Source organism: Mytilus californianus, unplaced genomic scaffold, assembly GCF_021869535.1.
Source record: "Mytilus californianus isolate M0D057914Y unplaced genomic scaffold, xbMytCali1.0.p SCAF_6, whole genome shotgun sequence".
NCBI classification, from domain to species: domain Eukaryota; kingdom Metazoa; phylum Mollusca; class Bivalvia; order Mytilida; family Mytilidae; genus Mytilus; species Mytilus californianus.
The window spans coordinates 83,032,191-83,058,333 of NW_026262712.1; the positions used below are offsets into that span (position 1 = coordinate 83,032,191).

General features: G+C 33.1%; 2 protein-coding genes across 2 annotated transcripts in view; one reads left to right on the plus strand and one right to left on the minus strand.

The window, feature by feature from the left end:
• Window positions 1–16,884, plus strand: part of LOC127706640 (uncharacterized) — a 39,284-nt gene extending 22,400 nt beyond the window's left edge. The window contains exons 4-5 of the mRNA XM_052211294.1: window positions 13,070–13,140; window positions 14,497–16,884. Coding sequence (XP_052067254.1) covers window positions 13,070–13,140; window positions 14,497–16,674 — 2,249 coding nt within the window. The 3' untranslated portion in view covers window positions 16,675–16,884. The remainder of the gene's footprint in view (window positions 1–13,069; window positions 13,141–14,496) is intronic.
• A 1,484-nt stretch (window positions 16,885–18,368) lies between these two features.
• LOC127706641 (uncharacterized) lies at window positions 18,369–24,868 on the minus strand. The gene is made up of 3 exons (XM_052211296.1): window positions 24,313–24,868; window positions 20,293–20,455; window positions 18,369–18,923 (listed from the first exon to the last, which is right to left on the minus strand). The coding sequence occupies exons 1-3, from the start codon at window positions 24,866–24,868 to the stop codon at window positions 18,632–18,634; spliced, it is 1,011 nt and encodes a 336-aa protein (XP_052067256.1). The 3' UTR covers window positions 18,369–18,631.
• Window positions 24,869–26,143: the final 1,275 nt, after the last annotated feature.

Sequence of the window (26,143 nt, forward strand, 5' to 3'; positions counted from 1 at the left end):
TAAGATAACATTCTTTGAATCTTTACTATGTGTTTAGCTTGGCTAAGTGTTTGCTTCAAGGTTCTTTCAACATGCTATTATATTCATGAGCGTTTCAGGGGCTGATCCAGGAATTAAGGTTAGGGGGAGCGCAAACTTAATTTTTTTTTGAGGTAAAATTATCGAAATATTCTTTATTAAGCTGAGGACAACCCATGCTTTGCAAATTTTAGGGGGGGGAGGGGGTTGTGCGCATGCCCGCCACACCCCCGCCTGAATCCGCCCCTGCGTTTAATTCAACTTATAAATGCATGACTCAAAACTGCAATCATTTTCTAGAAATTGACATTTTGTATGTTTTCTATAAAAAAAAAAAAAAAAGGATAGAAAGGACATTTAAAACCAAATCAAATCCTATCCGCTGGGATGATATCACTGCTTGTGAACTGTTAGTCCCAAAAGGTACCCGACCAGCAGTCACTTCTTTCAGCATTGTTCATTAGTTAGTCAAAACAGTTTGATAAAAAGTTGAATTTTGCGCAGTTTTCACAAAAAATGAAAATGTTTTTAACATGTCTCTCTGAAGGAAAATGCTCTAAGGTGATTTGGAAATTTAAAAAAAAAAATAAATATGTAATTTTCCCTAAAATTTATACTTAGTATAGCTTTGAGCCATCCACCATTTTATTAAATTTCTATCTTATCAGTTAATTCATTAATGGGTTTCTTAACTTCAAGGTCTTTTGACGATTACTATCTGTTTTTCTCAATAATGAATGGCCTTGTTGACGGCCGAAAATCAAGTGACATAAATTTACGTTTCAAATTATTTCCTAATTGGTTGTACGGAGAAACTAAAATCTACATCTTATCTTTTCACTACGCATTTCTCTCATTTTTATGCATCGCAATTTTAAAGGTTCAAACTTATATAGTAGGGTTATGACTTTCAGTTTTTTGTGTGTTTTTTTTTAAGATTATGCTCAACATATCTGTGCTAGTGCTCGTATACCGGTAAGTAAAGAGAATGAGATTATATGCCTTATGTTTGGAAACAATCTAATTAAAATATAGACCTCTGATTTCGTTATCCTCATACGAGCACGCGAGTTAATATGGATCAGAATTTTAATCAGATTGGTTTGGAAAGTGCCACGTTTCCTACTTGTAAAAAAACATTTGCAAGAGCTATATAACAGGGGTTCGTAGGTGACTTATTGCACGTTGTTGACAAATCATCCTGGCCGATTAACTTGCGGAATCTATACCAAATTGACGTATTTGAAGTATTCAAAAGACACTAGACGACAACCATACAAAGAAATGTGAGACATATATTTACGTTGATAAGACTTCAATTAGATCCACAATTAAACCAGAAAGACAGATATGTGTCAACATACGGGCTTTAAAAACAGACACGTGTCTGTATCATATGTCAATCTCTAAGTTGGCCGAGTCTTTACAAGTTTTCAATACATTGCCAAAGATCTGTCATTAACATCGATTCTTTTAATATAAAAACACAAAGATTTCTACCTCTGATTTTCGACTCTATTACATTTGTCGAAGTTACTCTAGATTTTTTTTACGTAGTTCCCAAAAAAACTCCACCCCTTCTTTTTCTCCGTCAGTTTGAACACAGAAGCGTACAATAAACGTCGGATAAGAATCTGCAGTATCGACATTTTTAACTAATTAAAAACACAACACGTAAAAGTACAACAATTTTAATATAAGTCAAATAAAGTGCATGTACTTTTATGACCAAACGATAATTTTAAAAACATCCATTTGAATTTGATATCATCGAAACTGGGGAAATGGTATTGCGCTAAAATCAATAAAAAATTCAAGCGATTGAAAATTTTCAGAATGTTCATATTTTGTTTAAGGAGAGACTATAACCACAATCAATTTACAAACTACATGCAGTATGAGATATATTAAGAACAAGTTTAAAAAAAAAACGTAAAACAAACTTTACTAAAAGGTTTCTTTTATGGTTTGGTTGTTGTATTTTTGACGTAAACTCACATCTCTTAATACATTAAATATCTCCATTATCTCTTTTTTCAACGACGAGCGACCCTTTCTCAATAACTTTGATGTCGTAACTAAGTTCCATGCACGGCACCCTTTGCCAGCGGGCGAGATGATTTTTAAGAGTAAGTTATTAGTGTTACCATATACAACGACTAGAGTCATGTGATCTTTGTCAGAATAAATCTCAGGATATATTTTAGAATTAAGACAGATAACTTTTAGGAAAAGTTTCAATTTTTTCAAATTTTTTGTTTTGACCATCCTAAAGTCCTAAATTTAATGGCATACGATCAAAATAATTATATACAAAGTATGCTTGTTTATCAAGTGGTAAAATGTCGAGTAAAATGTGAAAAATCAATTGAAAATGCGATGTTTTTATCGCAGAGTAAATATTTATAAATTTCTTAATTTCTCATAAACTACAGTTTAAAGGTGAAGAGAAGTAACAAATTGAAGAAATGAAAGAACTAAGAGGTGAATGTCAGCCCGGATAATTTCGAGTGAATCTGTCCACTTTTTTCGAGTGTAGATCAGGTTTTTTCAAGTGCATGCGATCAGATCGATTTGCTAATAGTTTTATTCATGACTGTTCATCTTATTATGAATACTAAACATTTTTTTAGCACAAACGACGCACAATTTAGTGTTTTACATTGTCCGAGTTTTTCGAGAGCAACATTTAAAAAGTCCGGGTTTTTAAAACAAATGGTCTGGGTTTTTCAAAGAAAATGTGAATAAGAAAGAAGGCATTCTTGGGCTTAAAAATAACTTTTTTTCTAGTTTGTAACTGTAATTAAGCGAGGGGCAATATCATATATTCCTAACAAGTAACAAAACTTATTACTATGTTGATCAAATTTAACCCTTTTCAATTTAATGATAATTTTCTGTTCTGAAATCATTTGACCATAACCTTGCAGTATTAAGATATATTAGAAATAACTGGATTCTTTGTAAAACTGTCTTAAGAACCGAGAACAGGGGACTCAAAATCAATCATCATTTCATGCTACAATATTTTGACAGTAAATAATAGTTTATGATTTATATATATATTACAGTGGCGAAACCTGGAGTTTAATCAAAGTACTGAAATACTGAACATCGGATGACTGCAAGTTCTTGTGGATGGTAACAAGCACTTGTCTCACAAAAAAAATCACATCTCTATACCTGAAAGTGAGGTTAATGTACAGATATAATTTTTTTTCTTAGACAAGTTCGTGCGTGGATGATAAATAAATGACAAGGAATTCAACCTCACCGTAATAAATATGATATTGAAGTGATACAAATCAGTATACTCTGGTTTGTTGTTATAAATTATATTAATATTTGAATATTACAGTTACATGTATATATAATTTTCATCCATTTGTATATCATTCTATTGTACTATATTAATAATAGTGCAGTGCAAGTGCATGGTGGACACTCGGATTTGAGTAGGCATTCATATTTTCCCGCCAAACTTTCAATCTCCTATGCAGAGTTATCGGTCCTTGAGAGAGAGCGAGGACCGATAACTCTACATGGGAGATTGCAAACGTTCTTGAGATATTCTTCCGCATGCGTTAACACACATTTTCTGTACGTGTGCATAAATATTAAAGATTTTTTTACTTATATATATATTTCTAACGACAAAACATTTTCATATTATTAATTTATGTTCTAAAACAAATATTTTTAGGAGTATCCATTGAAAAAATGAATTTATAACCGAAGCGATAAGGAATGTTATTTTGCACTCGATAATTTCCGCGTATTTATCATGTTTATAGATCGGTTACAATCCCAACACTAAAGGTAACGTAATGGAAATCTAGGCGACAGCAATACACCGGAATGCCCTCACGGCCATCCGATGTAAAAATAGGGAGACAGAAGTTATAAATTCAATAAAATGCAATTGACCACAAATATTCTTCTAAGAGAGGTCTAGGACCAACCAAGACCCCCCCCCCCCCCCAAAAAAAAAAAAAAAACAACAACAAAAAAAACAACACCACACTTAATCCGCCCCTGTACTATTTTTCCTATTGACAACATTTTTTTAATTGAAAGGAATATATAATAAACAATGAAATAAATAATCTATAAGCCTTTATACGCCCGAGTTTCTCGGGGGGGGGGGGGGGGGGCACTTCAAACTTTTTTTGGTAGGGGTGAGCAGCTGAGACATCAAGTACCCCACCCTTTTCATATATTTTATTTATCAAAAATATATACCTTGTCATATATAGCCAGTTTTAAACTGTATAAAGATTTGAAATCATCAAATCCTCCTATCAAAACTCTTTTGCATTTATTTGATCATTGTATACAGCCAATTGTAACGTATGGTTGTGAAAATTGGGGTGTTATTAACATTACTCCTAAAAGGAAAAAAATTATAAATTATCCCTTTATGACATATTTAAAGATTGGGAGTTTGAGAAGCTAAATTTAAAATTTTGCAAGTATATTATTGGTGTTACAAAGATGTGCACACACGTAGCAGTCCTGTCTGAACTGGGTAGATATCCTCTTTATATAAATTTGCTAACACATATGTTTATGTATTGGCATAGACTAGAGAATTCCCCATCTGATTTATTGAAAAGTGCTTATGCTGAGTTAAAAATGATTGAGAGTAAAGCTCAAACTATCTCCAATAATTCATGGCTCTCTAATATCATTTTCTACATGGAAAAATTGGGTATTGACCTAAATATATGTAAAAATTTAGGCAAAAATAAATTTAAAAATTTACTGAAAAAAAAGCTCAAATTAAATTTTCAAAATGATTGGGAGAAAATGCGAGATTTTTATTTACAGAATCAAGGCAAATTGGACACTTATTTTTCATTCAAGAGGTCATTTGACTATGAAAATTATTTAGATTTAAAGCACCCCCAAAAACATTTGTTAACAAAATACAGACTCAGCAATCACTGTTTAAGAATAGAAACTGGCAGACATGAACGTTTTATCAAGGTATGTGGTAAATATGAAATATTACCTCGACATGAGAGGACATGTTTATATTGTAATTCAAATTCTATTGAAAATGAAATGCACTTTCTTCTGGAATGCCCTCTTTACAATAACCTCAGAAGAGATATGACTGATTATATCAAAAAATACCCCAGTTTAGTTAATTAAACAGAAATGATCTTTTTACATGGATCATGAGTAATAAAGATAGCAGTTTTTTTTATCTATTTTATGTGCATACCTTGATAAAGGCCTGCAACTTAGAAAATCAGAAAATTAGTTAAATACTCTAATAGATAGCAAAATTATCTCCCCTTGACCACTGACCCTTTCCTCATGCATTTGAACTATTATTTTATGTTTCTTTAATCACTCTGTAATGTTTATGTCATGTTGTTATTAATGTTATGCTCTTAATGGGCCCTTTAATTTGGAAAAATAAAAATATTGTATTGTATTGTATTGTATTGTACTGTATTGTACTGTATTGTACTGTATATCAATTAACAAAAAACAGACCTATAGATATATTTGGATATTTTTTATCTTCTGAAACATTAGTATGTAGATTTTTTTTTGGGTCCCGCTCATCATCACGTTCTTGTTTAGAAGCAACGCAGTCGCAATAATCACACCTTGCTTTTCCAATAAATTCGTCACATCTTAAACACTTTCCTCTAATTGCCCCTTTTATATCTTTCATTCTGAAGAAATTTCAATTTCAAAAGACAATAAAAGATGTTTGGTCAGATAAATGTAGTAACGCCAGAGAGTAACACTTTCACTGAGTTTAATATTAATGAATAAAATGCTTCGCTGGGCGCAGCTTGATACGACCGCAGAGGTCGAACCCTGAACAGTTGGGGCAAGTATGGACACAACATTCAAGCTTGATACAGCTCTGAATTTGGATTGTGATTAAATATTTGACACAGCATAGGTTCTGACACAGAAAGAATGTGGTCTAAGAACTTCAATTTTTTTAATTTACCTATTATGGTCCAATGTCCAAAATCAAAATACATGGTTAGATTCAGCATATCAAAGAACCCCATATATTCAATTTTTGTTGAAATCAAACAAAGTTTAATTTTGGACCCCAACTTGAACAAACTTGAAAACTGGGCCCATAATCAAATCTAAACACATGTTTAGATTCAGCATATCAAAGAACCCCAAGAATTCAATTTTTGTTAAAATCAAACTAAGTTTAATTTTGGACCCTTTGGACCTTAATGTAGACCAATTTAAAAAACAGGACCCAAAATTAAAAATCTAAATACACGGTTAGATTTGGCATATCAAAGAACCCCAATAATTCAATTTTTGATGAAATCAAACAAAGTTTAATTTTGGACCCTTTAGACCTCAATATGAATCAATTTGATAGCGGGCCCACAAAATAAAAAATCTAAATACATGGTAAGATTCAGCATATCAAAGAACCCCATATATTCAATTTTTGTTGAAATCAAACAAAGTTTAATTTTGGACCCCAATTTGGACCAACTTGAAAACTGGGCCAAAAATCTAAAATCTAAATACATGTTTAGATTCAGCATATCAAAGAACCCCATATATTCAATTTTTGTTGAAATCAAACAAAGTTTAATTTTGGACCCCAACTTGGACCAACTTGAAAACTGGTCCCATAATAAAAAATCTAAACACACGTTTAGATTCAGCATATCAAAGAACCCCAAAAATTCAATTTTTGTTAAAATCAAACTAAGTTTAATTTTGGACCCTTTGGACCTTAATGTAGACCAATTTAAAAAACAGGACCCAAAATTAAAAATCTAAATACACCGTTAGATTTGGCATATCAAAGAACCCCAATAATTCAATTTTTGATGAAATCAAACAAAGTTTAATTTTGGACCCTTTTGACCTCAATATGAACCAATTTGATAGCGGGCCCACAAATAAAAAATCTAAATACATGGTAAGATTCAGCATATCAAAGAACCCCATATATTCAATTTTTATTGAAATCAAACAAAGTTTAATTTTGGACCCCAATTTGGACCAACTTGAAAACTGGGCCAAAAATCTAAAATCTAAATACATGTTTAGATTCAGCATATCAAAGAACCCCATATATTCAATTTTTGTTGAAATCAAACAAAGTTTAATTTTGGACCCCAACTTGGACCAACTTGAAAACTGGTCCCATAATAAAAAATCTAAACACATGTTTAGATTCAGCATATCAAAGAACCCCAAGAATTCAATTTTTGTTAAAATCAAACTCAGTTTAATTTTGGACCCTTTGGACCTTAATGTAGACCAATTTAAAAAACAGGACCCAAAATTAAAAATCTAAATACACCGTTAGATTTGGCATATCAAAGAACCCCAATAATTCAATTTTTGATGAAATCAAACAAAGTTTAATTTTGGACCCTTTTGACCTCAATATGAACCAATTTGATAGCGGGCCCACAAATAAAAAATCTAAATACATGGTAAGATTCAGCATATCAAAGAACCCCATATATTCAATTTTTATTGAAATCAAACAAAGTTTAATTTTGGACCCCAATTTGGACCAACTTGAAAACTGGGCCAAAAATCTAAAATCTAAATACATGTTTAGATTCAGCATATCAAAGAACCCCATATATTCAATTTTTGTTGAAATCAAACAAAGTTTAATTTTGGACCCCAACTTGGACCAACTTGAAAACTGGTCCCATAATAAAAAATCTAAACACATGTTTAGATTCAGCATATCAAAGAACCCCAAGAATTCAATTTTTGTTAAAATCAAACTCAGTTTAATTTTGGACCCTTTGGACCTTAATGTAGACCAATTTAAAAACGGGACCCAAAATAAAAAATCTAAATACACGGTTAGATTTGGCATATCAAAGAACCCCAATAATTCAATTTTTGATGAAATCAAACAAAGTTTAATTTTGGACCCTTTTGACCTCAATATGAACCAATTTGATAGCGGGTCCACAAATAAAAAATCTAAATACATGGTTAGATTCAGCATATCAAAGAACCCCAAGAATTCATTTTTTGATGAAATCAAACAAAGTTTAATTTTGGACCCTTTTGACCTCAATGTGGACAAAGTTGATAACGGGGCCCAAAAATCAAAATACATGGTTAGATTCAGCATATCAAAGAACCCCATATATTCAATTTTTGTTGAAATCAAACAAAGTTTAATTTTGGACCCCGATTTGGACCAACTTGAAAATTGGGCCCATAATCAAAAATCTAAATACATGTTTAGATTCAGCATATCAAAGTACCCTAAAAATTCAATTTTTGTTAAAATCAAACTAAGTTTAATTTTGGACCCTTTTGACCTTAATGTAGACCAATTTGAAAACGGAACCAAAAATTAAGAATCTAAATACACGGTTAGATTCGGCATATCAAAGAACCCCAATAATTCAATTTTTGATGAAATCAAACAAAGTTAAATTTTGGACCCTTTGGACCTCAATGTGGACCAATTTAAAAACGGGGCCCAAAATCCAAAAACTTAATACACGGTTAGATTCAGCATATTAAAGAACCCCAAGAATTCAAGAATAAAACCCCATTGAAATTGATCAAGAAATAAGCAATTTATACGAAGTATCTTCTTTTGCACAATACTGTGCAATTGAATATTTCTTGCTATTGTGCAATACTGTACAATTGACAATTTCTTGCTATTGCGCAATATTGTGCTATTGGATATTTCTTGCTATTGCACAATACTGTGCAATTGAAGATTTCTTGCTATTGCGCAATACTGTGCAATTGAAGATTTCTGGCTATTGCGCAATACTGTGCAATTGAAGATTTCTTGCTATTGCGCAATACTGTGCAATTGAAGATTTCTTGCAATTGTGCAATACTGTGCAATTGAAAATTTCTTGCTATTGCACAATACTTATTATATAATAATTTACACATCCTGTTTGGTGTGTATCTCCTACCATATCAATATTATTTGCTTTTAAATATTAATCAGAAATAACCAACTTAAAATGGAAAATTTTAAAAGAAAAAAAAAAGTAAAAAAAGAAAAAAAAAGAAGAAAAAAAAATTCCCCCCCCCCCCAAATTTTTTGAACCCCCTTATGATTCATCACCCCCAAACTCAATCCCAGCCTTCCCTTTGTGGTATGGTACCTTGCAGTACAATTTCAGAGAGATACATTCACTTGAACACAAGTTATTGTCTGGAAACTAGAAAAATGCTTATTTTTGGCCCCTTTTTGGCCCCCAATTCCTAAACGTTTCGGGCAATTACCCCCAAACTCAATTCCAGCTTTCCCTTTGTGATATGGAACCTTGTAGTACAATTTCAGAAATATCCAAACACTTACACACAAGTTATTGTCATGAAACTATAAAAATGCTTGTTTTTTGCCCCTTTTTTGGCCCCTAATTCCTAAAATTTTGAGGCAATTACCCCCAAAATCAATAACAGCCTTCCCTTTGTGATATGGAACCTTGTGGTACAATGTCAGAGAGATCCATACACTTACACACAAGTTATTGTCTGGAAGTTACAAAAATGCTTATTTTTGGCCCCTTTTTGGCCCCTAATTCCTTAACTGTTGGTACCATAACCCCCAAAATCAATCCCCACCTTCCTTTCGTGGTATTGAACCTTATGGTAAAATTTCATGGAGATCCATTCACTTAAACTAAAGTTAGAGTGCGAAAACCAATGTGTCTTCGGACGACGCCGGACGACGCCAGACGACGACGACGACGACGACAACGACGACGACGACGACGACGACGACGCCAACGTCATACCAATATACGACCAAAAAATTTTCAATTTTTGCGGTCGTATAAAAACTGGTAAAAAGTTACATTGCCGTTCCCTCTTAAAGGACGCTGACACTATGGAATTTCTTTAAATAATTGTTATCATGTTTCATGTATACAAACCTTTAAATGTGTCAAAATGATCGGATTTATAGCATCTATAACTAGCATCAGTGGAAATACCACATTAGAATAAATAGAGTTTAATTGGTGTGACAATTAGCTGATGCATTTACGACTGTGGTTTAACCGCATCAAAAATAAATAAGACATCTGATTAGTTTCAGATACTTATGATATAACCAAGCAAGTGATAATATCAACCTATTGATATATTTAATCTGAATTTCTCACCCTTTTCATATATTATGGAGCATGAAATAGTGGACCTATTCCAGCGGCTCATCCCTACCAATTATTACATAGTAAGTGCCCTCCCTCCCCCCCCCCCCTTCCCCCCCCCGAGTTTATACGATCCTTTTGAAATAACAATAAGAAAAATTTGTATACAATTGCGTACAACTCGTGTATTTAATACATAACTTTCGCAGAGTTCCGTAAATATATAATGGTAATTGTAATGTATAGATAAAGATCCGTATTTTTCATTTTTTAAAGCACTGATAACTGATGGAAAGGATGCTATCATGGTGTTTTATTGCTGTGTGACCAAGGATCATACTCCTCATCACAGTAGTTGCATTTGAAAATTGTTCTTGTTTTCCATTCATAGAACGATAAAACAAATAACCATCAAGACAAATAGTAAATGAAACATCTAGGATGTATTTTCTGTTAAAAAAATGTACGTACGTCTCAATCCAGCATTGGACTACTTGATACTTCAGTCTGGGAAAACATGATTTATTTATTAATTGTAAATGGCTTTGAACTAGCTTTCAGTAACCGTGAGTACTCTTATATCGATACTTTGTATCTATTGTTTTCATGTTATTTGGTTTGTCTGTGCTTCGTATCGATCGATTTAGTAAAGCCATTTGTAACTGATTTTTACAGTTTTTCTTATTTTGTGCTGTAACACCAATGTCCAGAGTTAGGGGAGGGTTGAGGTCTTACAAACATGTTAACCCTGCCACAATCTTTATATGCCTGTCCCAAGCCAAGAGCCTGTAATTCAGTGGTTGTCGTTGGTTCATGTCCGTCATATTTGTTTTTTTTTTTCGTTCGTTCTATTGTATAATTTAGGTCGTTAGTTTTATCGTTTTGATTGTTTCATTTTTTTAATGTTGGGGTCTGTTATAGTTGACTATAAGGTATAGGGTTTTCACATTGTTGAAGGCCGTACGGTGACCTATATCTACTTTTATCTTCGTCGTTTGAACTCTTGTAGATAGTTGTCTCATTGGCAGTCATACCACATTTCCTTTTCTTTATATATATATGTGTGTGTTCATATTAATATTGTTTACAACACGAATATTTACTGTATGATATACATATTTGGTCGAATCGATATCGATATACGTATGTTTGGACCGATACAACATGTGTACCTGAGGGTTGACCTGTTGGATAGTTTCACCATATTTACATGGCCGCGACATGTTTGATCTATCCAAATATACCAATGCCGGTGTCTATACAATTTATAAGATGTGGCAAACAATAATATATACAAATATACGATGCTCTTTACGAATGTACGTGTTGCATACTACAGTATAATCAAACTGGTTAAATGCATTGTTTTTTTAAACGTAATCGCACTGACATATAACATTTAAAGCCTTAGAAGAAGTCTGTTTGTTTTTCATTTTTGGTCATATTCACTCGAAAAAACGTGGCCACACTTGAAAAAACACGATCCCAGCCGGACACTATACCTACTGTGTTAATGAATATTAAATAACCATTAGTCACAAATATTTCTATTGTAAAAGTAGTTTACATAGTTTTAATGAACTCTTTCGATGATTCGTTGGTTCCTCATTCCTATATTGTCACAATATAAACATATTGGGGTGTGGTATGAAAGCAAATGAAACAACTATCCACCAGACCCCAAATGATGTGGATGTAAGCAGGTATAGGTCATCGTAAGGCCTTCATCAATGAACAAAACCCATACCTTATATATAGTCAGCTGGCCCCGACATGATATCACTTTTTCATTTTTATAAGAACTACATAATTTTATAGCTTAGCTGCCTGCATTATGATTAATTTTTAAAAATGAAGTCTTATTGATGAATTCAATGCTATAGGACATAGAAATTTCACATCCGACACCTAGAAAATGCGAATTACTAAACATTTCTCTTTATAATAGCCACTAATCGTTCTTCAAAGTCAACATAAACAGCAGATGGTTAAAAATTTTAATTCCGGTCTCCGCAAATTGAAACAATCTCATAGAAACTATGATGGAAGTGTTCCTCGGACTTACCAGAATACAGAATGAACATACGAGGAATATAGTTTCTATATATATACCTTGACTTGGGTAAATCTGGTTAAGATAACAGGTTAATTTATATAGGTAAAAAGCGCACATGTCCGGTCAATTTGGTTCAGGTGTATCAAAGTTAAAAGCGCAAATGCCCATATTGTTTGAGAGCAAGTGTCCTGTTGTGTTACAGGTAACATGGTGCAAACGTCCTGCGACCACAACATTAGAATAGACTAACATTCATTCGCATGCGAAATAGGGTCACTGTTTAAATTTAAATCTGAACGTAATTTTGTCAGATTGTAAGGGCGTAATTGTTTTTCAACACTTTCTTTCGTACACTCAAAGTTCAACTTTCAATACCCCTACATGAGGGTCTGGATGGTGGGGGGTCCTTCGTTTCTGTATTCTTTTTAATTTTTTAGGCCATTTTTTCTATTCTTTATACTTTTTGCCCATTATTCTCTATTCTTTATATTTTAGCACCTCATTTTTCTCTATTCTTTATACTTTTGCGTCCATTTTTCTCTATTCTTTATACTTTTTGGTCCATTTTTCTCTATTCTTTATACTTTTTGGTCCATTTTTCTCTATTCTTTATACTTTTTGGTCCATTTTTCTCTATTCTTTATATGTTTTGCCCATTATTCTCTATTCTGTAAACCCCTATCTACACCCTCCTACAATGCTCAGCTAAGTTTCTGAACGGTAAACTTTTTAAAGTCTATCATGTCGTCCTTTTTGAAATATTTTTTTTTATTACTCAGATTAAAGGACTGTCTTAATTAACCGATCAAACTGGTTACCTGCCAACCTTGCTTTGGAACTATACATAGAAACACTACAAAGAATTATTAAGATCGTTTTTTTGTTGTTGGTTATACTGAAAGAACAAAGAAGTGTTTCAACTTCTTATACGTATCAAGTTATGTCAAATGATTGACAACACGTCATACACATAAATTGTTTCTTTGATTAATCAGGTTCCAAGGGCGTTCAGAAAGATTCGATATTTCATAGAAATCAAAGAGTTTGATGATTTTTTTAAACTTGTCGTATGCAAACAAAAGAAAACCGTTTGTAGAAACATTCTTTTTTGATTTATTATATTTATTTTTAAGAAGTTTGACTAGTTATTCAGGTGTATGAAAACAGAAAATTATGAAAAATACGTCAATTTCAAATTTTACGTCAAAAAATTATTTCAATAACCGAAGGTGTGGAAAAACATAATGTTACAATCAAAAATCGCTTTTAGTGAAAATGAAAAAAATGTCAATAATAAGTTTTAGTTTAGAGCCAACTTTAATATCTAATGACCCTATGTACTCTAAAGTGATGCTTGACGTAACACAGTTGAATGACGGCCATCTTCAATACATTCGGTTAATATATATATATATATATATTTATATGTGTGTGTAGTTCATTCATGTTCAAACTGCTTTTTCTTTTCTTTGTATATATACTTGACTATTGTTTTTTGTTTTTGTTTTTTGTTTTTTTTTGTCTTATTAATGCCTTATATTGTATTATGCTCTTTGTGGGTCCATTTAATGGTTTAATGGAAATAAAACATCTTCTTCTTCTATACAGTTTCGATTGCCTTACAAGATCTCTTAGTAATTTCTCCAATACTTGTGTTAAACAAAATCTGAAGCATATTGCCCAACATGAACTGTTGAATAAACAGTAATTTGAATTCTAGTATTATCGTAAGTATGCATGCAATTTTAGTTTCTTGAGTATAATTTGGAGTTTAGTATGACGTCCATTATCACTGAACTAGTATACATATTTGTTTAGGGGCCAGCTGAAGGCCGCCTCCAGGTGCGGGAGTTTCTCGCTGCATTGAAGACCCATTGGTAGCCTTCGGCTGTTGTCTGCTCTATGGTCGGGTTGTTGTCTCTTTGACACATTCCCCATTTCCATTCTTAATTTTATTAGTTTAACATGAGACGATATACTAGTTACCCGAATAATCCAGTCGTTATATATTTCGCCATTCGATCTCCGAGAGGACTCTGACCGACTCAGTTATTCTAGTTATTCGACTATACGAACAAAATATCCCTTTTGAAAAAGTTAAATCTCTCATTCAATCCAGTACATGGTAGTACACAAAGTAATAGCCAATATAATAATGTATATATATTTAGTTGAATGTTTTTGTTCACCGACTGATGTTATTTCTCCCTGTATGTACCTTATTTAAATACCCCAATGTACAATGGTTTAAAAAGAAGGATCTTTAGTTGTAAGACTTAAAATAAATAATGTTTAAATATAGAAATGGCCATTACTGAAATACACTTATTAAGGCTGATCTTAGGTTTTCTTGTGTTGCAATGGCTTTGTATCATTTTGCCGACTCTTTTAGAAACAAGGGTACCAACTGAAATTGTAGAAAATCAGAATCTAATTGTATTAGTTGATAAGGAAAACATAATTAAAGAACGAAAAGTGGACAATAAGGACACCATAATAGCCATTGTTGACGAATACCTACAACATCACGAAAAAAGGAATGTCCGGAAAGCGGAAGTTTTGAATAGTTTAGGAATCACCGAGTGTATTGGATGTAAGAAGTTTGATTTCAATACACTGCTGAACACGGGAAGATGCCTTTACATGCCAAACAACAACCTTCAGATATTAATTATGATTATGAGTAAACCAACAAATGTACTACAGCGTAAGACTATAAGGAATACATATCTGACTGATCTTCAAAAGAAACCTTTAAATTATGTTTTCGTGCTTGGAAAAACGGATGATCCTAGGATGGAAGAAAACATCAAGAAAGAAAGTGATTTTTATAATGACATTGTGAAATTTGATTTCTTTGACAGTTATGAAAACTTAACTATCAAATCGGTTATGGCTTTCAAATGGGCAGTATGGAATTGTGAGCATGCGCGTTTTGTTTTAAAAGTTGACGACGATGTTTGGATAAATACAGGCGCTTTATTACGCGCATCTGAATCGTCTCCATTCATCAATCATATAGGAGGTTTTCGTTACAATGATGCTGAACCTGTAAGAAAAACACACCACAAACATTTTGTATCAGAGCAAGAATATCAAAGTGAAAAGTTCCCGCCATATTGTAATGGTCCATCTTACATAATGACCATGCAAACTGCAGAGGACATTAGTATTGTTGCTGATTATCTACCCGTTCTACACATGGAAGACGTTTTCATTGGTTTATGTATACAGACATTGAATTATACCGTTACTCATAACCCAAAATTCCATAGGTTTGAAGGATACCATCATGCATGTTACTACAAATCTGATGACGTTTTAACTTACCATCAAATACCACCTCCTTTCTTTAATATCATACAGAGGATTAAGTGTAACGAAAGGCAAAATTTCACTCGCATATCTCCTGTAGACCGATCACAACAGTACCAGTTGATAAACAAAAATTTAACAGACTTTTCTAAGAGGCCAAAATGTGACAAATGTTTTAACTACCAACATTCAGTATTAATAAGTAATAATGTTTGTGACCTTGGAGTATTTTACTTATTTGTTTTAGTATTTTCCTCAGCTACCAACATTAATAGAAGAATAACTATAAGGAATACTTATCTTAAACCATTCAGACGACAGAATCCTCATCTGCGTTTTTTGTTTATTATGGGGAACAGCAACGATGTGCGAGTAAATACAATAGTGAAGGAGGAAAATAAACAGTTTCATGATATTTTGAAATTCAATTTTACAGATACATACCTGAATTTGACTTTAAAGACTTTAAATGGCTTCAACTGGATATCTCGAAAATGCAGAAATGCAAGATATGTTCTAAAAATTGACGACGATGTCTGGCTTAATGCACCGGAGTTGTTGAAAACACTACAAACTAATGTTCCTTTTCAGCATATCGGAGGAGAATGTCATTTCAAAGGGCAACCCATAAGAAACCCAGCAAGTAAATATTATTTATCACCTGAAACTTATCCATATTCTAATTTCCCAGCTTTTTGTGCCGGACCTTCATACATATTACGTAGAAATGTCATCAACGATATTATGCAAATATCGCGAGATGTGCCATTTTTCCAACTAGAAGATGTTTATATCGGGATGTGTTTATATTATCTTGGATATAAAGTTACATTTCTTCCTACTTTTAACACGTACACAAAATTTCAGTTTCATTGTTGGTTTAAATCGGACAAAATTCAAACATTTCATTCAGTATCGTCTAATTTTATGACACAAATTTGGAGAACGGATTGTTCAAAATATTCTCACGAATTGTGGAAACAAGGATTTCATGGTAAAAACTTTGGTACATTCCAAAAATTTCGTCCATTTGACAGCGAATTCAGAAAAGATATCAACCGCGAAAAGATAAACTCAATAGAAAGTGTCAGAAAATATATACAACATGAACTGGCGCCTAAAATAAGAAATGATTACCATCAAAAGACAAATAGTACATAGAGCGAAATGAGATACTAAATGTTTTTTGTGACATGAAACTAAAAGCTCAGTTTCGGTAGGTTGCAGATAACAAACCAGACGAGGTCTAAGTCACCTGTTGAAGGTAACATCGAGAAATGTCGATTTATCTTAATTTCATCAAACTGTGCTTGCTAAATGTGGAGAAACGTCGAGTAATCATACTTTCATTAAATTTTGCATGCTTCATAATGTTCTATAATAGAAAAACAAAGGATTTAGGGTGTCCATCCGTGACACAAAATCAGTACATGCACAGCAAAAAACACACACAAAAAAAGCAAAGGAACAGCGCTTTTATTGCTGTTCTTTATCTCAAAGTCACAGTGAGGCTTTTCTGAGATATATAATTTAACATGTGTTTCAAGATGTTGGACTTTGAATACTCGAAGGTATAAAAAGGTCGAGTTGTCATTACTGAAGCACTGATATGTTGGACTTTGAATACTCGAAGGTATAAAATGTCGAGCTGTCATAGCTGAAGCACTGATGTGTTGGACTTTGAATACTCGAAGGTATCAAATATCGACTTGTCATTCCTGAAGCACTGGTATGTTTAAACGAATGATGTTGTTTGTCGTCGTTACCTTATGTTCTACAATCCTTGTTTTGACTTTGAATGGACTAATATAGAATTTTACCAGGAATAAGTCGACGGGGCTGTGACCACAATAATACCATGATTATAGATCTGTTTTCACGTGATATGGCTTATTCATTCTTGATGTTGTCTTTGTGGATCTCTGTTTAATTGCCGGTTTCAAATTGAGCCATTGATTACTTCAACCTCTATTACAAGATTTATCAACATTAAATCTGATTCAAATACAGATCATATGTCCATTCTTCACATCTGGTCTTGTCCTTATGATACACACCATAAAAAAAATTCATTGGCGGATGTAGTTTTCATCAAAACAGCAAAACAAAACTCCTTTTAAGCAAAGCGTGGACACAAGGTTTGTACTTTAATCATATTGTATCTCAGACCTTTTTGATTGTTTTATTGCTTTAAATGTTGTATTAGTTAATGGCTTTAATAAGTTCTGATTGATGTACACAAGTATTCATGACTTGCATGATGTGAATAAAAGAAGTAGTGGTGTATATCAATGAGACAGAAAACCAACGAAACACATAACCAAAAGACAGCTACAGGTCAACAAACAATGTTCAAAAAAACACAAGTGTCTATACAATATGCCAAGCCCTAAATGTTACCGAGTCTAAAGCATTCTAGAATAATTTAATTTTGGATGTAACACGTCTTCTGCTTGGCTGATTTTTTTTTGGTCTATCAGATCATAGACATAATTTTGTCATGTGACCGTGACGTCATCATCGTCTTTTTCATGATTTACTCCTTAAAAATAGAATTTGGAATTAAATTAAAAGGAATGACTGTAATATTTTCTGTCTTCGAAATAACCTAAAAAATGTGGTGCACACTTTTAAATAACCCTGTACGCGGGTTATTCACTGTGCACCACATTTTTGATGTTATTTCTTCATTCACATAAAAAATATAACAGTCATTCCTTTAATAGATTAAACAGAGACTATCAAGGGTATGTCATCAATACTGATATAAAGATGTCTAACACAAAAGAACCACCAGAGGCGGATTTAGAGGGTTTTTCAGGGGGCCCGCCCCCCCACCCCTTTTTGTGAGAAAAATTTGGTTGATTATATAGGGAATCACTGAAGCATGACTGGAGCGGGCCCCCACTTAGGCAGTCAGTGGGCCCCCTTATGAAAATTTCTGGATCCGCCACTGAAAAAAACACTGACGATTTTTCTGACAGACATATGAACAAATGAACAAAACAACAACAAAATCAAAACACCCATACATTTCCTTTTGTGTGGCTACTTTACTTAGGTTCATGAAGATTTATGTTAATGAACATTCTTTATATCAATTTTTAAGCAGTCATGTTTAATCAATGTTGTTAAAATAAGAACTGTCTGGATAGTAAACAAGGTCCGTTCTCCCTGATTCCTCCAACGTGCACATAATTTCAATGCGTCGAATTACATCAATCAGAATAGACAGATCAATACGAAATATTCCCGTAAATGGAGAATCTAAGTCAGCTACTATGTAACACAGCATTCCAATAGAAAACAATGTCAGAGTACACAGCATGAGTTCCATCTTGTAGGAGAAGGCTTGTATCATCATGACACCATATAGTGAGAAAAATCCTAGAGTTACAAGAAATGTCCATCTGAAGAAAAAAAAACAACTCTTATTAATAGATTTTCTAAACAAAATTGGAATTCTAAACATTGAAGAGTAATTGTTGGCTTTGAAGAGAATATCCCTGATAAAAATACTTACATATATTGATGAAATACATTCATGATATTAATGTTCTCGATGACGCATTCTGCTAAATAGATTTTATAATTAACATCGGAATTCTAAACATTTAAGGGGTATTGTTGGTTTGAGAAAATATCACTTATAAAAATGTATATATATATGTAGGACTCAAATCTATGGTGGGTTCCAAATCTATGGCAGATTCCTAATCTATGGCAAATATGACGTCATGACATCCCAAATCTATGGCAGATTTTTTACAATCCTAATCTATGGCAAGTTTTGTAGTTTCCTAATCTATGGTGGATTTTGTTCAAATGGAAAACAATGCAGTACATATACGAACAATGACTTTTCTTAAACAAGTGGACATGTACGACAACGGAAGCATGTCTATAAACATTTGTGAAATAAACATTCCATAATGGTCAACTTTGCCAGCCGTAAAATATTTATTATAACTCCTTTTCTAAAATATCCGGTACTGAAAACAGCGGTGTACTTATTCATTGCGGGCTTCGGCCGGTACCGCACATTTTGTCCCTCTTTCGGATAATAGGTCACATCTTCCTTTAAACCATCCGCAAATTGTTTAAAAATGTTCAAATCTATGGGTTCCGCAATCGTAAGCGGCGGCGACGATGTAATATGGCGTTTTTCAATTGTGACGTTATGAAAAGGTCTGCCATAGATTTGGAGAAAACAAAAATCTGCCATAGATTTGATTTGTTTGACGTTTGTAACGTCACTTTTGCCATAGATTAGGAATCTGCCATAGATTTGGAACCCGCCATAGATTTGAGTCCTACATATATATTGCCACAATAAATTTCTATAGAAAAGATGAACTGAAACAAAACCATCACAGAGTTGTGAATTGCTGCACAAGCAAAGCAATGATTTTTCAGCATAACTGGCGTAATACAGGCGACATATGTTATTTATTAAAATTTAGTGAATTATAGGTAATATAGAAATCATTTCGAGTGCTAAAAATAATATCTTCAATGTTCACGGCATTAACTGTGTAATTTTAGTTTTAGAACATTCTGCAGATGTAAAAATATGAAAGAAATAAAGTTCAGTCAAAATCTAGATGCAACCAACTTCTTAACTTCTGAGTAAATATCATTATTCATAAAATTTTGAAGAATATTTCTGTAACATTGTTCTCGTAAGTTGCATCTATTGTTTTTTCCCACGTCTTAGATTTTTGTATTTTGGAATTATCTAGAATCGATCTGTCAATACGTCATTTTAGAATTACTTACAGTATCCAATTAATTCTGGAGTGTAATATACCGATTTGATCAGAACACACACTATTAAGAATCGATGTATAATCGATGATGTATCGAACCATGATAGTATCGACATAATGTTCGGTTGTTCTATTGGTTTCTCTCAGTAGATCTAACAAATTCCATATATCAACTGTAAATATTAAAAACACACAATATTTTAGTAATTTAAAAAAGAAATTAGATCAATTTTATAAATTTCTTATGTCATATATAATGAAAAGACCATGTAATAATATTTAGTACTGTACATTGGCATTTACTCCATAATATTTAGATTGATTGATTGTTGCTTGCTTAACGTCCAGTGACAATTGTTTCATGCAAATTCAGGACAAGAAACCTTTGACAATTAAAGCAATAGGTAGGTTCTGTAAGGTGATACAACAGGGATGAAAGGTAGGAAGTTTGGACTGTAACTTAAAAACAATGGTAGTATGTTGGATAGGGGCAGAAATTTCGTCTCGCAAAAGACCACCTACGGATCGCCGCAAAGAGTTGTTACACGGATTCTTTCACATGCAGAGAACGTGGCACTCTCAATAAATGAGGCATCGGATTTAACGTTCCTAAATCTGATCGCACGTGGCTGCTAATTTATACATCCCGCACAGTCTAACGGACGCCCCTTTATCGCAAAGGTCACAGTTTTACTGTCGGTCGGGAGGAGACCAAGGTGACCATATTTCTATACCCCAGTCACCCTTATGCTACCAGAATATTACAACTATACAGCTGGGCCATTATATATTAGTTTTTCTCTTCCCGTTGTATCGTGGCATTTATTTCATTACTGCAATGAGGCAGCTGTCTCACGCGATGTATTTGCATAACATAAATATACATGAATAGATCTGTATAAAAGTAAAAAAGGAGAGCCAAATTAAAGATAGTTTTGGACACCCCTTGTACATTTTTATTTATTTATTTTTATGAAAACAATGAGATGCGGTATAATAGCTATCAGCCTTAGACTCGCGAACAAGGATGTATTCATTTATTTAGAAACAAAGCTAGGGGACAGTATATTGTGATCAAAACAAGAAAACTAAACTGACGTTACAAAAAAAAAACAACAAAAAAACAAAAAAACCGACACAAAGAAAATCAAAGCAAAACATTGAAAATGTAATGATAAAATCACGAATTTCACTTGAAATTTAGAATGATGCATAATTCAAATGTTTGAAGGCTCATTGTCTGTTTTAAAGGGGAAAATGTGGTCGTATTGTTGTACTATGATGTTGTCGTTGTCTTGTTTCTCATTTGTTTGGTTCTATATTTACCGTTTTCTGGCTATTAAAGGCAAACAACTCTTGCCAAAAATCCGTTTGATTGTAAGGGATGGATAAATTAATACACAGCCACGCATGAACCGACTAAGGACGTTAAATTGTGGTCATTACTCTTACCAAACAGGTCATTTGATTGTGCGGGATGAATAAATACGTGGCCACATCGAACCTAGATAAAGACGTTTTATTCTGGCAATTATTCTTTCCAAAAAATCCGTTTGGTTGTATGGGATGGATAAATACGAAGCCGCGTCGGAACTGACTGAGGACGTTAAGTAGTTGCCACTACTTTTGACAAGGGTCCGCATGACTGTGCGGGATGGATAGATACGCAGTTGCGTTTTGCTGAGGATGTGAAATTGTAAGTATGCTAGGCTCTCTGGACGCTTCCGATGGGTGTCAGTTTGGTTGAGATGTACAAATAAACAGCAACGTCCGTTTGATAGTAAATTAAAGGAAACAAAACGATTTTTTTCTACACGAAATTTAAGCTAATACTTCTGTTCTTATATTTGTTATTTAAAAGACGAATTTATTCCATGCTATGCCAACCGATAGTTATTACTCACTAGAAAGCTACCTTATGTAAGTTTTAATTTTCAAACGTTTTGCTGGTACGTTGATCAATAAAATGTTCACTCGAATAGGCTTGAATATATGAATACTATCACCCTGAAAGTCTTACTTAGTTTATCAATATTGAATTTTCTATAAGTAGAATGAGAAACTTTTCAGGGCGTTGAAGTGGGATAATTTAATACAATGTATTGCTTTTTGTTGGCGAATATGCAGTAAAATAACTTTTGTGTTGTTTGGGTTGGTTTCAGATATAAAATAGGAATTCCATTTTGTCTAAGATTTGATTTTATTATTGACATCATTTTTTTTATCTGCATGTGACGTATTTTGTTGTTGACATTAATTCGGTCGGAAATATTCTTAATCTTAGATCAATGCCAGATTGGTTGTAAAGTATTTTCACTGGTCGTTGAAGACATTCGGGTAACTTTAAAGCATACAAACTATACACCAAAAAGATGTGTACATTAAGCTTATAATCATTCGAAAGTCAATGTAAAGAAATGTATGACTCTTTTGTTGTAAAAACATTTTAAAAATTCGTAAGTGTTAATAAGACATGTGCGGAAGTGAGTTTAAGAAAATGTTCGATATCGTATTTTATAAGTGTACTGTGAAAATTCAAAGTCAAGGTGTTATTTCATCTGTAAAATGAAAAACGTATTTCAACTGAGAAGGGGAAGTTGTATATGATTTGTAGAAAAATGGATACTCTATATTTTTGTTATATAAGATTAATTTTTTTGTTCACTAGACGCCAAGTTAAGCAAACGGCAACCATGCAATCTAAAACAATTCTTTTTTTCTTCTAGATAATCCCTGTTTCTACAAATCATACATATCCCACTTTTCATCTGAAAAATAATATAAAATTCAGACCATCTAAGAAACAATGCTGTAAGAGATCTTGTGCTATATATATTCGATGGAAAAATGTATGTTTGGAAGCTACAGAGAAAACATTCCCGATGTTATTGACTGTTTAAACATGTTGGTCAATATTTAAAAAAGACTTATTATTTAAGAAAAGTGTCTTTACAGTATGCTTAGCTTTGTTTGACAATAAAGTGTTATGATACTGATCACCTTAAACAAACAAGGTATTCACATTGAAATTTGTTTAATTGTTGTTTGTTTAATATGAAGTTACACAAATTTCTTCTATAAAGGGCAAAAGATTTATACAATTAATCAATTATAGATTCGGAAAAATGGATGAACCAGAAGGATAGCCAGAAATGTTTTATGACACTAGAATACGACAGCACGTTGGATCGGGAGAGATATTTTTGCTATGGTAAAAGTTTGCAAACAATAGTTGAAAGGTTGAACAGGATACTTACAAAGTTTGGTAGTAACTGTCTCTTAACATGATTTGCTATTTTGTTGTTAATTTATTTGCTCTTTGCGTTTCACTTAAAATTCTATTTCTATAACAGAAGTCATGTTAAATGTTTGGCAGAAAATATTTCTATAACAGAAGTCATGTTAAATGTTTGGCAGAAAATATTTCTATAACAGAAGTCATGTTAAATGTTTGGCAGAAAAAATCGGACACAAAGACCTAGATCCAATTTCCTCCTTGAATTTATCTAAGAACCGGATAATTTAAGTTTTTTTTATTAGATATTCGTATAATAACATCTTCATGTGTATATACATTAGGGTAAACTGCACCTGTTGTGTTCACTTATCGCTACACCAACCTTCGGAGCGGAGATTTAGATGGAATGGGGGACCATTTTAACACGAGTGGAGTGTCATTAAAACAACTACCTTGGTACATGTTCATGTGGTTGAGTTTCTTCCAACTGTTTTTCATATTTCTGAACAACGATTTCTGCACAACGATATGACTATATTTTAAAGGCTTCAAGTTTGAAAGAACTTGCATTGAATGATTTACATACGTGAGCTAAAAACAAGTCACAGGAATATTTACGAATTAAAGAGTTATAATAAATTTAAACTTTGCATTTAAAAATTACATAAATATGCCTTTAATTATATACGTTGAGTTATAAATATGTGACCTATTAGATTCAAAACCACGTAAATAAAGACAAAAGGTATAAAGAGTGAAACTGTTTGGTCGGATTATACATTCTTTACTCACTTGATATATCACAGTCTGGTTTACTGTTGAAGCTGGACAGTTTTCTGTTTTGAACCAATGTCATCATGTATATAGCTTCAGATTTTAGAGCTCGGTAAATACTTGTACGTATTCCCCCTGTCCTGAAGTTTACCTTACAAGTAAGAGTTGCTATTTGATCCAAGAAACTTATTTCGGTGGTCATTTTGTTTAATACATCATTTTGCTTTGCAAGAGCTTGCTGAAATGCAAAACCGAACGACAAAGCATACACAAGCCCTGCTGGAGTCAGAAAACAAGCAACGCATTGGTTAATATTGGGCATTGACGGAAATTCTGTTAGAGACCAGAAAAATTCAGTCGATGAATGGTACATGAGTATCATTAACGGACCAATGATCATCGTGGCTAAGGCTGGTATACTAATTTGAATGAACTCTGTGGTTGAGTGTTTAAACGTTTTCATAGATTCCATGACCTCTTGATCGAAGGATGACAGGAAGGCTTTTTTTGTATTTCTGTTCTTCTTGACCTGAATGATTCCTTGGTAGAACATAATGTCTGGGCCATCGCTCATCCACTGTAACTCGTCCTCGATTTGAATTCTTCTCCTTGCTCGCAACTTACTTAGGCACTTGTAATTATCATGGAGAGTTTTTATGATAATACCTATACGAAAGACATAATTATAACTTTAAGTAATTAGTTATAATCTTCATTTATATGTACAAACACAAAAAGGAGAGTTTTCTACATTAACATTTGCGTCAAAGTGATAAATATCGGACAACTAGGAGTCCCTCAACCTGGAATCTGTACTCGTTATTGACTAGTGACTCTCCTAGATTTCAAAATAAACTTGATATGCGACAGTTGAAGGGCACTTGAAGACACCAAGCACAATAAAAGATCATATAAAATGGCATTTCCAACAAAAAAGAGGCCAATGTTTATCAAAGCACCTTTTAAAACTATTTAGAAAATTTTGGACAAGGGGTATTCGAGTCATATAGCCTTAATTGTCTGGTCAAACAGGGTAATCGCATATTAATACTGCTTGAATAAAAATATGTAGTGAGACATAAATACTTCATATGACATTTGCTAATCTTAGAGCTTCATTGAACTAAAAAGTAAAATGGGTTCTTACTGACTGGAAGGGAGGGGAAATATTTTCATAATACCGAAAGAATCAACTTGTAACACGGACAAAAACGTGTTAGGTTTGACAAAAAAATGCAATAACCGACTCCTTTTTGGTATCGCACAGATTTGGCTTTTTTAACTTTTTTTTATTCGAGCGTCACTGATGAGTCTTTTGTAGACAAAACGCGCGTCTAGCGCAAATACAAAATTTCAATCCTGGTATCTATGATGAGTTTATTTACAGACATGTTTTGTGGAGGTATTAAGACGAACACGGCTATTTGCATTAAGATCAATAGAAAGACAAGAATACTATAGTTAACAGTTGTAGCGTGATCGTCAGTTTGAACAAAAATCCGCCCAAACCAGTGCTACAGGAGCCATTTTAAACTTGCAGTTAGGTGAGAGTTTTTGCTCCTTGTTGAAGGCCTCACCATGACTGAGATGAAGAATAGCAATAAAAGGGCTGTTCCTTTGCTTTTTATGTTTTGCTGTGCATGAACTGATTTTGTGTCATGGATGAATACCCCATATCCTTTCTTTTCTAGTACTACTATATAACATTAACATTAGTTTTTGGGGGACAGGACGATGTTTCGCATACGGAATATTCATTTTCTCCCCTTTTGCTAGGTCGGCTTAATTATTTTAAATTTTGTATCTTTGTACACAATTCTTTACTTCAGCATTTAAATGAGGCAGAATA

What these genes read in the sequence shown, in the direction of transcription:
- LOC127706641 (XM_052211296.1), bottom strand. Translation starts at nt 24,868, where the DNA reads ATGAGCGATGGCCCAGACATTATGTTCTACCAAGGAATCATTCAGGTC. An exon ending in ACCAGACTGTGATATATCAA is followed by an intron (nt 20,456 to 24,312) that starts GTGAGTAAAGAA and finishes TAATATTTACAG; the next exon opens with TTGATATATGGAATTTGTTA. An exon ending in TCCAGAATTAATTGGATACT is followed by an intron (nt 18,924 to 20,292) that starts GTAAGTAATTCT and finishes TTTTTTCTTCAG; the next exon opens with ATGGACATTTCTTGTAACTC.